Below are 14709 nucleotides of genomic sequence, written 5' to 3'. Positions count from 1 at the left end.
AGAGCACATTTCTCATAAAAAAAATGTCCATTCTGAACTCAAGCCCCACTTTTCTAGTAAAAACTATAAAACCATTTTCTTTTAAATCTAGATTTACAAATCAAAATGTTCCAGGATAAAAGAGGTTTTAATGTTATAAAAATATATCTTTAGTAGGTGATGGGTAACTTCTTTTATTATTTCTGATCTGCTCTAGTCATGGTTACCACCATAAATTGCTGAGTGAAGTCAAAAAGCTGATCATGCAAGATGCCATGGTACTCTACCTTATCCAGGTGTTCTTGACCTCCTCAAAGACTCTTAGCATTAGAGGTATTTTAAATAATCCTAGTTGTTGAGAAGACAGTGAAATATACACTCAGTGGAAAATGTAGTAAATTTGTGCAAAAACATGCTTCCAATGACTTTTCATTTAAGCTAAACATTATATACACTAGTACGTAAAATGCCCGAGCATAGAAAGTCATACTCTGCAAATGCCATACACATGGAACTGGTTGCATATCTGCCTTCACAGGTTTAACCTACTGAGCTTCTGCTTTGAAAAGAGCATTTTCAGAACAACACAAGAGAATTCCTTTAGATATATGGCTGCCTGGGACAGCTATGTTTGCTATATACTAAGCAAGTTTAAAAAAAAAAAAGCCAGAAAAATCTCAGGCAAAAATATTTGTCCAGTGCCACACAGCTACTTCAAATGAACTCTGAGGTGAACAACTGCACTTCAGCACTCTGGAATGCAAAATCTGTCCGAATGATACACGGTCAGAGGAATATAATTTGCCAAGAAACAAAAGCAGTTCCTAGCTAAGGAAATGGGAAGACTACCACTGGCAAACTGATCTTAAGGCTATGTCCTGATGTTAGGTTTGCAGCCACAGCCAGATGTGGCCTCCTGGGGCAGAAACAATCAGTCATGTGGGAGATGCAAGCACGAAACAGTTTTGCAAACCCCACCTAGGCGCTCCCATCCTACTGAGCAGCAACTAATCAGATTTGAAGAGGCTAAACAACTAGAAAGATATTTTTAACATCTTGCAAGGTCAAGCATTGTTTTACTACATAGCTGAATTATGGCTGGCGTAGAAAGTAATCTTTTAGTATCAGTGGTGTATTGCCAAGGAAGAAAAATATTTTTTGGCATTATAAACTCAAAATTTTGTTTGAAAGAAATCTAAATAGCATCTCAGGATATACTTTTTTGTGTTCAGAAATGTTGCTTACTTCTGACATGTCAACCTTTAAAGTGTATTCAGCTGTAAATTTTACTAAGAGCAGACCACAGTTATAATATGATTAATTCATCTTTCAGAATGACAAGTTACATTGAGTGATGAGTGGCTGAATGAGCAAGGTCTGAATTGCAGGCTTTTCCACTAGAGATTACAGACAAATGAAGACACAAGTGAAATGAGGGTCCAACAGCAAGCACATTTTTTGAAGACTAAAGGGGATGAGTGTTTCTAAAAGGAAAAGAATGACTAGGAGTAAAGAAAAAAAGATACATTGTGAGTACAGTCTTTCCTCTTAGAGCATTGTGCACATCATTTTACTCTAAGATTGTTTTTCACAAGCACATTGCTGAGTAACCTTTTATGATCTAATGAAAGAAGTCCATACCTTTCCTGATCCCTCCATCAGTAGCACACGTGTAATCACCTGTTGTCAGTAGGAAACATGTTCCCCCTCTTCTGTTTTTGTCTCTTGTACTAGAACGTCTGATGGGAGGGAGCCTTTCACCAGGTGAGAGTGGCTGCTCACTTCCTGCACTGTCTTCACCTGATAACACTGGTTAAAGCACCATGCCCATTTACAGACAATAATGAATGAGGAAATGAGACATCACAAAGAGCTTACGCTGAATGCCAGATATTCCCATCACTCAAAAAGTAGATATAAAGTAAATCATTAGAAGAAAACAAGATTGCAGTTCATCATTAATCAGTACAAAATGGCAAAAAGATATATGTTTTGTTCAAGAATAAAGGATCTTTTGACTTTCCTGTTCTTCTAAAATTTGTATAAAATTAGATTAAACTAACATGAACTAAGAAATAATCAAACCAAGGCTCAGTTAGTCACCTACTCTGGACTGTAACTTGTCAGAATACAGTCAGCCTTGGATATTTCAAACACTTATTTACTATTTTGTCTATCATTTTTGCTAAACAAGAGGTCATATTAGGCATTTTTGTTTAGAATATATAGTTTAATGTTTTAAAGACAAGCCCTCACCCAGAAGGACTATATTTTCAATATTTGGTACTATACACTGTTTACTAACACACTTAGCTTTCATTTTCATATTTATTACACTTGCACTGCTTGTCATCATAAGTATCCAACATTAAATGCTGTCTCGGTCTCTACTTTATTTTGTAAAACAGAAAAACTTGTACCTCTCCTGATTTGTCACTCCCAAAGGACTCTCTTTTAAAATTATCTACCATTTCAAATTCAGGCCACACTTCAAGAAAAAGGTCTCTTAGTACAGCACATAACTTCATCTTTACCTTTGAATATAAACCCTGAGCATGTTGTTTTTTTATTTCCTGAACTAGGAATGCAAAGGGCAGAATTCAGCCTTGAAGTTTTGCACATAATTCATAGTGATTCTAATAACATTCTCTACTAGAAAAAAAGCTACAGGGCGTGATGTGAGCGGTGGCACTACTGAAAATAAAGTTAACACTTTAAAATAGCTCCTTCTTGCATGTCTGTTTTCTCTCTAACTTCAAGGATTATAACCCCTTGTAAAAAAAGCTGTAGACACAAAAAAAAAGTATCTCTTCGTGAGAGACACAGTGATCACACTGAGCCTTCTCCATTCAGAATACCTTTGGTAGGACCTGATGGCATGAAAAAGCTGTTATCCTTAACAATTTGAAGATGCTATCTCAAAGTGGGTATCAGTCAAATCACTGAAAAACTAACTATATTTTACTGTCAGTCTGAGTCTTTTCAAGCATTTCCATCCTTTTAAATACATTTAGGATGCTCAAAAAACTGTGTTAATTTGTGAACAGTAACTTAGAGAGTGAAACCAAGCTTCTTTGAATATAAATGCTATTCAGTAACAGAGCAACAGACCAAAGAAGGATATTGTTCAGAAACGGATTTTCCAGACTCTTCTCTTTAAAAACTATATTTCAATTACTGAATTACACCAGTCATGAGTGGTTTTGCTCTTATTATTCTTTAGCAGCTTTACAGCTGGAGTCTCATGACTGGTATGTGCGCTTTTAAACAGATTGTGTTTGGCTTAAGAATAAATACACTTAAGAAACAAAAAAAAATATTCTTGCTGCTAAACTATTTAATTATACTGAGAGGTAAAATTTACTCTTTAATTGTAACAGATTTGGAATATGGAGCAGTGGTTTGGAGGGACTGAGGCTGTCATTTGATATGCAATTTCAATGAGTAAAGCACAAAATACTCCTTATTCATAATTTGGAACGCTAACAAATAAGGTAATAGAAATCAAAAAAAATCAACTGTAATAGTGATGATGGTGCTAAGGTCTGTCATTTTCTTTTTTCTTGACAAGATTTACATCAGCTATGCTAGTGTAATTTAATGAATAGCAAATATCATGCAATGTCTCATCTAACACAGATGAAGGAGATTCTTTTAGTCAGGGAAGCAGAATGCCAAATGGAAAGAAAACTAGAAAGAAAATTTCTTCCTATTTCCTTTGAGTGCTGGGCTTTGGATGTAAAGCACCTGCTCCTTTTAAATGACTGCTTCTTTGTAGAATCTTGCTTAACAGGCCACGATGTGGCACAGGCAAAGCTGACACAAGAGACAGACACTGAGGCAAAACACCATGGAGTCCAACAGGGTGGGACACAGTGGCTGCTCAAATAGTCACAGTCATGCAGAAAAACAAGAAACATCCATACAACGCAACAAACAACAGGCAAAAGAAAAGGTTGATATCATCAGCAGGAAAGCATTCTCAACAGAGCAAGCAAAACTGTATAGACCAGCTACATAGAGATTTGGGAACATCACTATGCCTATTTTTGTCCTCTATGAGACTGACACGCAAATGTTGGAGGGGAGAAGGGTGGGAGCTACATCTTCTCCTGGCAGAAAGACTGGCTGCTTTCTGACCCCTACCAAACATACTGGTCTATAAAGTGTTTTCAGAGGACATGCATTTCCAGTGGGGTCCTACCTGATGATCTGTTGTGTTCCATCAGCTGGTTGTCCTTGCCCAGGCAGATGTCACCCTGTGTGCTATTGCAGGCCATGTTCAAGTCTGTCTTGCAGAAGGTGGGTGAGCTGGCTTGAGGAGCAGGAGGGATGTGCTTCTTTCGCTTCCTTGGCAATTTCTGCTTTGCCATGGCCAGGGAGTAGTACATCCCAAAATTGTTAACTATCACAGGCACGGGCATGGCTATGGTGAGCACTCCTGCCAGTGCACACAGGGCTCCCACCAGCATGCCTGACCAAGTCCGTGGATACATATCCCCATATCCCAGGGTGGTCATCGTGACTACAGCCCACCAGAAGCCGATAGGGATGTTTTTGAACTGTGTGTGTTCACTCGCTGACGGGTCATTAGGCTGGGCTCCCACCCGCTCTGCGTAGTAGATCATAGTGGCAAATATCAAAACACCAAGTGCCAAGAATATTATCAGCAGTAGAAATTCATTGGTGCTGGCTCGCAGAGTGTGGCCCAGCACTCTGAGGCCCACGAAGTGCCGCGTGAGCTTGAAAATCCGGAGGATCCTGACGAACCTTACCACCCTGAGGAAACCAAGTACGTCCTTAGCAGCTTTGGAGGAGAGCCCACTCAGGCCCACTTCTAGGTAAAAGGGCAGGATGGCCACAAAGTCAATGATATTCAAGAGGTTTTTGATGAATTCAAGTTTGTTGGGAGAAAAAATAACACGTACTAAAAATTCAAATGTAAACCACACCACGCAGACTCCTTCCACGTATGTCAGTGCAGGATCTGTCTCAATCTCATACTGTAACACAGCTTCTGTCCCGTTGATGACCTGCTCAGTTTTGTTTATAATAGTGTTGAAAGCCTCATGTGTTTCCAGGCAGAAGGTTGTGATTGAAACTAAGATGAAGAATAAAGAAGCAAAAGCGATGAACTGAAACACAAAGAGATAAAAGAGATCAGAATCACACAGCTCTTCACATTAATACAAATGATGTCTATGTTTATAGTAAAACTTTTACTCATTCTTCCTCAAATGGCTGACAAATTCATACACATAAAAATTTCCATCTAGGCCAGAGAAGAGCAGCAGACAGCTCTCACACACAGGTCAGGAGTTCAGGAGCAGGAAAAGTCTTGGCAATGGATATCATTACAAAATGCAACTCATTAAGAAAGTGGCAATGAATTCTTTAGTCTGTACTAAACTGTCTGAATTTGATTCAGTTGTCAAGGTTCCTTGCAAGCAGTCCCCATACACACCAACCACAGCAGTACTTACACTGGTCCAGCTCTCACACACTGGAAAATGTGGGCTGACGCTAAAGGTCTTGAGATTATGGTTCAGAATTCACACCTGTCTTGAAAAGCACCTCACAGGGATCTAGGAGCAGATTCAAACTCTGGGTTTCTTTTAGATTTTCAATGATTTTCAATGATCAGTAAATCTCCTGTATTTGTACAGGAGATTTACTGATAGAAAATGTCTTCTTTGTTACAGGCAGAGTTGGTTGTGTAGCCTATTATGTTTGTAGTCATCTATCACTGATTCTCTAGGGCAGCACTAAAAGTAAACCTCGCAGAACCTCGCACACTGTGGCAGCAGAACTTTGCCACAGTCTTAGGATCTACAATCTTGCTAACTAGGTTACAAATTCAGGGCAATCCAAACAGAAAGGGAAATACAAATTCAGTTCTAGTAGGGGCACGTGAATTGATAAAATACAGGTAAAAAACCTGGAAACGGCCATCACAGAAGATTGTTTAGGACTTAAAAAGCACATACTGCCTGATCTTTAACTCAGCTATCACAGTCAAGCATTGAATAACAGAGAACATCCAGGACAGGGTCTCAAAAATTAACACTGAACCAAACAGCTAGAGCGGGAGATAGATTTTCATTGCACTGAGGAATATACACCAAATGAAAAGGTGTTTTGAGATCAGTTGTTCCTTCGCTATAATGGTCAACTTCTTTTCAATGACATTACAACCATATTATCTAGCATTCAGACAGCAGTGGTGTGGTACATAAATAATGATATTTTTTATCTTGAATTTGCATCTTAATAAACATTTTATAGCCAATATTATCCTGGGGTAAAAAAGCCTTCTGGAGACATGAAGATTTTTAAAAGTGTTAGGAGCTCAAGGAGGAAAAAAGATGCCTAAACAGGCTAAAAATATCTGGTATCTAGTTACCATACTGAAATCTTGAATGGCATTGGAAAAAATCTATTGCAAGGCAGACAAAATAACAGCCATAAGCCACTTTAATCTAGGATACAGCATTGTGGCAAAACTGATTTTGTGTACTTTGGATATCAATGATTTAATTTAGTATTAGCATTCATATTTAGTGTCATGTGCCACAGGAACTCATTTGGGCTCGTACAGTACTGAATGCTGGTATTTTTCTAATATGGAACACTTGTTAGACAAAAAAATATTGTCTCCACAACCTGTAAAGATAATTCCTTTTATCTGGAAACAAGCTTAAATTTGCAGTGCAGGTCTGGCAAATTTATTACATTCAGATTCATGAGATGGATCTGTGAAAAATTCCATATAACCACCTATATCAGATATTTGCAGGTTATTTATGGCTTCTTTCTCCAATCAAGGAAAGAAAAGTTATTACACCATGCCCTACAATTGCAAACACTCTAAATCTGTTCCTTTTCAAAAACTACTGAATCAGAGAATGAACTGAACACTTATCATCCAGTCTGGACTTCTAGCCACAAGCTAAGCAAACAATCTTACACTGTCTGATTTTTACTGAACAGGCTTTTCTGCCTTTGCCTTAACTACAAAATTGCTGCATGCTCATAGCTCAAAGCGCCTGACACCAACATACACAAAAGACCTTCAATCTTGTGTAAGACAACTAGAGTCAGCAAATACAACCAGATTTATACAGCCTAACTGAATTAATCTCAGCAGACCTTTGCAAAACTTCTCCACAAGAGGGATAGAGAATGTATCAGACTATAAGACACTGGTGGGCTAAGAATGAACCTTGGGTGTCTCCTAGAGCATCCTCCAGAATCCTTCTACACAGTCAAGGATGGAAAAAGCAAACAAATCTTTTGAGGCTGAGTCACTGAAGCTAAGTCAACACTGTAGTTTGTACTTTGGGAGGGAACTTTTGACAGATAAAATATTGGGCAACCTCTTCAACGGCAACACTGGTGATTTCAGACAACTGTGATTTTTTTTTTAGTCTGAAAATAAAAGAAAACTACATTCAGCCTAACCAAAGTAAAATTTACCACCAACAAAATAATTTACCAACAACTCAGATATGACAAGGATTAACTGTGAATTCAACAGTGCAGTGAACCCAACAGTATGTAAATAATTATTACTGTTTTCTGGACTGTATTTCAGAGTCCATTCAGGTTCAGAAACCTTCTAAAAAATGCCAAATACCAAGAGAGTAACTACAGGTAGAACTGCCCAACAAGCTATTTATTACTGTTTTGTTTAACACTGACACTGCATTGACATTGCACTTGGCAAGGCAGATTGAAATTTTTAGCTGCGCACCCCCCTTCAATGTTTTACTGTCCCTAAAAGAAAAAGACATTCAACCATGCCCAAAATCTACCCTAAAGACAGTCATGTTCCAGAGATTAGAACAAAGACAAGAAAACACTATCAATCTGGTGACAGATTTGTGGGTAAGCCTGCAATAAGCATTCATAGAAACATAAAACAATAAAATGTACACATTTTGCCATGCTTATGCATGCCATCACTGATTTTGAGCAAAGACACACATTCCTTTTATCTCTCATTGCATTTGGTTTTAAATTGCCAGCTCCTTGGATCAGGACAGAGCTTGTATAGCACCAAGCAAGATGAAGCCTCATACACGAGAGACCTACACTGTTATTGCAAAAATCAGAAGATTAAGAGAGCATGCAAGAAGCAGATGCAAAGACCAATGCAAGCAGGCACATTTTATCAGTCAAAAAAATGCTTAGGGATTAACTTTATATTAACAAAGATACATCCTTAGTATTATATTACATAATACCAGGCAATGTATTGAAAAGTCTCTAGCGTGTTTTTTCATACACAACTGCAATGATAGAAACTAAATGAAGTCATATGCTATCCCCATTTTATGCTTTCCTTCTCCTTTATCCTAATTCCAGCTTCTCTAAAGTAATTAGCCTCTAAAAATACATCAATTTTTGTCATGTGGGCAAGCACCACATTTCAGAAAAAGACAGTACAGATTTGAACTCAGATTCTCTAGTGGATGTTACCAACCAAGTCGAATTCCTCAGTCCTGCAATAGTTTCTTGGTCCACAACAGCCAGGGTATCACACACAACTTTTCATTTGTTTCCTTTTTTCTTTTATAAAGGACAAAAATCTAAAAGAAATTAGCCTGATTATTATTTCAGAAAGGTTACACCAGGAGACAACTTTCTGTTTGAATCATTAGCAACCTTTTACTGTGAGAAGTTCTGAAAACTTTGGTTTTGACTAGTTGCAAGACAAGTTCAGTCATGGTATAGAGCAAAACATCTTATTCACCCCCTTTCTTAAAACAAAGATTGCAGCCCTAACACATTTTTTGAGAGTCTTCAAAAAAAAGCTGAAGAAAAATTTTCAAATAATATCCAAGTAATTATGATCTTTTTCTCATTTCTGAAAAAGGGGTTGGTTTGGGTTTTTTAAAGTAATTGCTTCTTGTTTGTTTCAATGGATGTGATAAAATTAACTTTCTTCATTTAGGTTTTCTTTTTTCCTCCTGAAGGAAGCATCTTTCAAAGTGACAGAATGGTTGTAGACACACTCTGGGGCCACTGTTTTTGAAATTGAAATTAACAGAAATTGAATTAATAAAAAGTTCAGCCCATTTTTGCCAGAAGAGAGCAGTGAAAGTTACAAAAATGTTCAGTATGTAATACATAGCATGTAGAGCATTCCTCATTAAGCAGTTAAAGCTCTCAGTAGGCTGCTGATTCCCTCTGCTCACAGTTTGAAGGCAGTGTGCACCCAATTTTGTTCTTGTGTGTCAGTATCACACGTTCAGACAGTCAAGACTCCATCTTCCAGCTTGTCTGGTTGACAGAATCACCAGCCAAGATCTGTTGCCAAGTTCTACTAATGTTCATAGTAAGTGGATTAATCATCTATAACTCAATTTTCAATGAAGCACATAAATCTAGAGTGTGAGGTGCCTGCAGATAACTTGCTGGAAGTAAAAACTTTATGGTTCTTACTTTGAATTCAGTGTTTCATGGGGGACTGAGTAGTTCAGAGTTTAAAGCAATTTCAAAATTGACAGCCAATTCTAGAACACCAAATTGAGCAGATTAGCAGAACTTTTATGAGGCCAAAGTCATGTTTCACCTTGCACATAGCTCCTTAAGAGCCTTGAAAAATTAAGGTCACTAAAAATTGTGGTTGCTAATGACCTGACAACAGTTTTACCTCATAGGCCATGTCTGTATTTCCCAGTAGAAAAAGGCACAAGGTCAGAGGATGCTGTGGCTCACATCTGACTCACACACACGTTTCCCTTCCAAGCAAACCCAGACATGGGACTGGTTGTTGTCCTAGGATGGAGCCAGGGTCTTGCTGAGGCATTCTACAGCTCAACAGCTTAGACAGAGCCCGAACAAAGCAACAGCAGAGCTGGAAATTGACCCTCACACTCAGATGTATTATACATATTCATAAAATCAGACTGACCCTACTTCATATTTAAAATAAGTTTCTTCTTTCAATGCCATGCCCTTAAATAGGCAATTATTTCTACACAATTATTTAGTGTTCCAAAATGGACAGTCATAGTCAGTGAAGAGGTTAATGCACAGCGAAATGTTAATAGTCACAGTCATCCTTACTTCTTGCTTCACATTTAAGTTTTGAATAAAATCTCTCACCATATTTCAGTTTTTTCCCCAAAAAAAAGTTTGTACCTTGTCTGGATACAACTTGTTCTGGGGTTGGATCTCAACACCTCCTCTTTCAACTCCCCTCACAGTGTAATGTCTATTTTCTATCAAGATCACTTAATAGCAGCTTTTAAGAATCATTTAGTTTGGGTTACATTCCAGGACATAGAAAGTTTGCCCTTGACATACTTGACAATGGAAAAAGAAAATGATTGAATATTTAATAAGCCCTTGAGAATACAACACTTAATATTCTCTAATGCAGATACAGAATTGCCTTTAAAGAAATAAGATTAAAATGTTGCTTTAAATAAATTTCTTCACAGGCACATTATGAGATTTAATACATGTCTGTTGCTAGAACTTACAACGATTTTTAAAAATCAATATTCTTCCCCACCACACTCATAGACTAAAAATACAACTATAAAGCATCCAAGAAAAGAGACTGTGATGGTTTTTTTCTAAAGAAACTAACTCTGATGGCTTGCTCACTATTATAACCAAAATCCTGCTTTCATTACAAAAGGTAAGACCTTACTGAACCACTTATTTTTTTCAGACCAAAACAAGAGTAGAGGAGTTTCCACTCATGGGTTCTTTGCTTTCCCAGATCATTCATGCTAACCGGAACCCTCAAAACCAGGTAACTTCTGTAGGATAACAGAAAACTTAAAAGGAAAGCAGTATTTTTTTATAGTACCATATTCATTTTGATAGATAAAAAAAAAGTCCAAACTTTAGAGATTTAAAAAATATTCCCAGTGATGTCTGTTCATATCTGTTAGTTTGAGCCTCATCTTTTCATATTTCAGAATATAAAACAAATTATTTGAAAAAAAAAAACTGATTCAGTTTCTTTGTCATACTAACCCTCTGACCACAAAAAGTACCCTCATCTATCTATTACATGCTCCACTCTCGCTGACTGCAAGAATTAAGTCATATATATGCATAACAAAATTGTATTTTACAAATTTTCTTCACATGTATTTTAAGACTCATAGAGCTATTTCTTAGGCTAAAGCAGTTAAATAGCTTTTATACCAAAATTATATTCTCCCATCATAAACATTATAAACTGATACTGATTTTTTTTTTTTTTTGGTATCTCTCAAGGTTCAGGTAAAAAAGTATTTTTTCCTGTAAATCTTCCATAATTTTTTCCTGTAATATTTTCCAGAAGCCTTTTTATTCTTTCAGGAATTCAAACTGTCAGTGTCTGAAATCCCCCTAGCTCTATAGGGGGACTGAATGAGACCCAGTCAAACAGGGAACAGAGCCAAAACCACGTACTGTTTCTAATCAGTCCTAACTAACTTGCAATACTGATTTTTTAATCTAGTTTTATAGCTGCTTAGGCATATAAAACCAAAGTCTCAAAAGAAAAAAAAATCCCATCAAAAATCCAATAAATTTGAAGGATTTGGGTATTCAATGAGAATATGACTCAAATGTGAATATTACTTATGCAGAAAAAGAAGCTGCATTTGTAAAGTACATGACATGCTTCACTCAAAGTAGCAACTAACCTTGGCAATGAAATCACAGAATTAGATACCACTTCCAGCTTTAAAGAGAGCTCTTTTTTGTTTAGATTTGACAGATTGTCCTCATTTCTGATTTCAACATGATAGATTTTTTCCCTCTGTTTAATTCCATCTGGCTATCAGGAGACTGTTAAAATCATCATGTGATTTCAGAATGAGTTCTTGTGATGAACTTACCTATCTATATAGTTTAATGTTCTGTGTGGCAGAACTTGAACATTAATGTGAATTTCACATAAACCCAAATACCTCACCAAACATACCATCAGTCTCTTCACAACTCTTTCTCAAAGCTACTATTCTTCTTTAGCTCTAAGTTACCTTTGGAAAATTATCATTTCATGAGAAAAAAAAAAAAGAAGGCAAAGTCACAAGTTTTTATGGCATGGTGCATTTTCAGTGCACTGTATCTGGATATACTTGGTAAGAAAACAAATACCATTAAAACCTACTAACCAAATTACTGGCATTTAAACTATAAACTCAAGGCAAACATGTTATCAATTTACTTCACCACTCATAAATCATAATGTATCACATCATTTCTCTCCAAAGATTAAGGAATTGATACAGACATAGCATTTTAAATAAACCATCAAAGGGCAAACAAAAACATGGTACATAAAGTATCAGGCACTGAGACCAATTTTATGTCTCTAAAAATCTGTAAGGCATCCTCCTTCTGGGGAATAATGTGGAATGTCAGCATTAAAGTGTTTTTTTTAAATGCCTACATAAAGATTTAACAGCCCAACCTTAGCATCCTAATTGGGAAACTCTGGCCATCATAATATCTCAACCAACATCAAGCCACAGTTAGAACAGCTCCTGCCAATATTTTTGTTTTATTCCTACAAAAGATAGGTCTACTTTTTTCAAATCCCCAGTACAGTTCTACCTCATTTGTACCCTCTCCTGCTAACAACATTTGGCATTCAATTTAGCAGTTAAACTGCTGCTGTTACAATTCTACACATATTCATAACTGAATGAAAAAAAAATGGTATGTCAATACATTTTTATTGGTATACTGCCTAAGAACAGCCTATAGCTAATGTCCAATGTGTAGATTTACAGTGCAGTAATATTTACAGCTGAGAGTGGCTACTATCTGTATGTAGCAGTGAGAACACAAATGTTCTCTTGCTTGCTCATTCTTTTCTCATTTGTTATAGTTTTAAAAAACTGTTGTTTTTCATTATCATCTAGAGCACAAATAAAAAGGTTATTAATGCATCTTTTCATATTTAGAAATCCAGGCACAAAATTAAGTCACTGTAACTAAGCTGTTAGGTAAATCAGCAGTCTAACACCAGTTTGACCCAGATACATGTCTGACTCAACAAATCTTAATCACATCTACATTTTAAAGCAGATCATAAAGAAAAAGAGAGTTACAAATCATTCTGCATTTTAACTGCATTTAATTGATATATATCTTTCCAAAGAATTCAAAACTGATTAACAAAGATACCCTGATTTAGACATATGTTCTCCTGCTCAGCGTGGAAAACTTTTTCCTCTGCCAAATAACTGGAAAGAAGACTTGAGAATTAATTTCCATGGCAGGACCACACCTCATGCAGTGGGATTCCCGGGGACAGGACTGATCTGCTGCCCAGGACACTCCCTCATACTCCATCCCTCATCGTCTAACATCTAAGAAGATTACTAATTTCCTAAATAACCACTGTTGTTTCCCACTAGGCAAATCAAAATCATCTGACTTTGTCGTCCCATGGAGCAGCTAAGTAAAACATGTCATACCAACACACAACATACATGCCACTGCATGCTATTGCCTCTTGGAGACTCAGCAGAAGTCCTTGAACAGCAATTACGCTGCCTCTGGAAGCTTCTGTTTCAATTCACTTGAATTTATGAAGCTTGCTTCACTTGTGATTTTTCTGGGCTGTGACTGTTGCAGCAATGTTTTTGGCTTAACAGCTAGCTGTGTGCATTATTTTAACTAAACTTGGCATTTATATTCTAGCAATCATTTTTTAAAAAGGCACAGCAAGGCTCACTTTGACCTTGTCTTACTGAAAAGGCCTGCATGGCTATGTGGCTTGATAAGCAAACCACTGCCACTCATTCATTAAACATTGCTATAAATCAAACAGGCAAAATATTTATAGCAGCTGCAAAAACACAATGGATGTTCTTCCTGGAGTCAAAGCAAAGGTGAGAAAAAGAGGAATTCACAGCTTGTATTCTGGCCTGGTATAAGACATTCAGGTTTCTTATTACTAAAAGAGCATATTCTAAAATGAGCTAAAATTGTCTGAAGGGAAGAAGAATGCAGATTTTGAAGCGCGCATTTCAGCCAATCCCAAATTTACATAATGCGTCAAATTAGCCTCTCTGTTTGCTTTGTTGCCCTTCTCTATACTACCCGCTGTTCACATCATTACAGGAAAGATTAGGCTCTGGGACCTGGCAACTTGAAATACTACACAGGCAGTATCTTTCTTTCCGCACTTGATTTATCATGAGAAGTTCTCATTTGGCTCAATAGGTCAAAACTGGAAAAAAAATCTTCAGTATAATACTATTTATTATTAATAGACTTTTACACCCATGCAGACAAATGGAGAAAAGAGAAACATTCTTAATATAAATTAATGAAAATTCTATTATAATGTAGTTTGCCTAGTACATAAATCTCACATCCATTAAAATTACAGAAACATTTTCATCCGTATCATCTCTGTCTCACTTAAGCACTCAGGCTCATTTATGTCTATGTTTCCTCTCCCTGAAAACAGGTCTGATGGCCTAATTTAAAATTACACTTAGGTGAATTCAGAAGAGATTTTGAGGCTTGACGTCCATTAAGATTTGTCATAGAGCCGATCCCAGCTTTCATCAGAGAAGCCTTTTAACCAACTAATGTAACCTCTTTTTGTTGTCCTGAAGCTATTCAAAACATTCTGGAATTACTTACTAGTTTTCCAGGCCTGTGTCTTTCCTGTACAACATAATAAGACTTCTACTGCCAGTGCTGGAAAGAAAACTTAAAACTTTAACTTCTTAAAAATTGAAGGGATGGAGC

General features: G+C 36.9%; 1 protein-coding gene across 6 annotated transcripts in view; it reads right to left on the bottom strand.

Annotated features, from left to right (window-relative positions):
* KCNC2 (potassium voltage-gated channel subfamily C member 2) overlaps positions 1-14709 on the bottom strand; it is a 100502-nt gene that overhangs the window by 5292 nt on the left and 80501 nt on the right. For 4 of the 6 annotated variants that reach the window (XM_053943467.1, XM_053943468.1, XM_053943469.1 and 1 more), the window contains exons 3-4: positions 4184-5114; positions 1621-1788 (exon numbers count right to left, since the gene is read on the bottom strand). In XM_053943467.1, the coding sequence (XP_053799442.1) occupies positions 1621-1788; positions 4184-5114 (1099 nt within the window). The remainder of the gene's footprint in view (positions 1-1620; positions 1789-4183; positions 5115-14709) is intronic. The other 2 variants (XM_053943470.1, XM_053943471.1) reach the window with 1 other exon arrangement.

Source organism: Vidua chalybeata, chromosome 5 (assembly GCF_026979565.1).
Source record: "Vidua chalybeata isolate OUT-0048 chromosome 5, bVidCha1 merged haplotype, whole genome shotgun sequence".
In the NCBI taxonomy this organism is placed as follows: Eukaryota; Metazoa; Chordata; class Aves; order Passeriformes; family Viduidae; genus Vidua; species Vidua chalybeata.
Note: the sequence above shows the minus strand (reverse complement) of the source record. Positions and strands in the feature narration are given on the sequence as shown.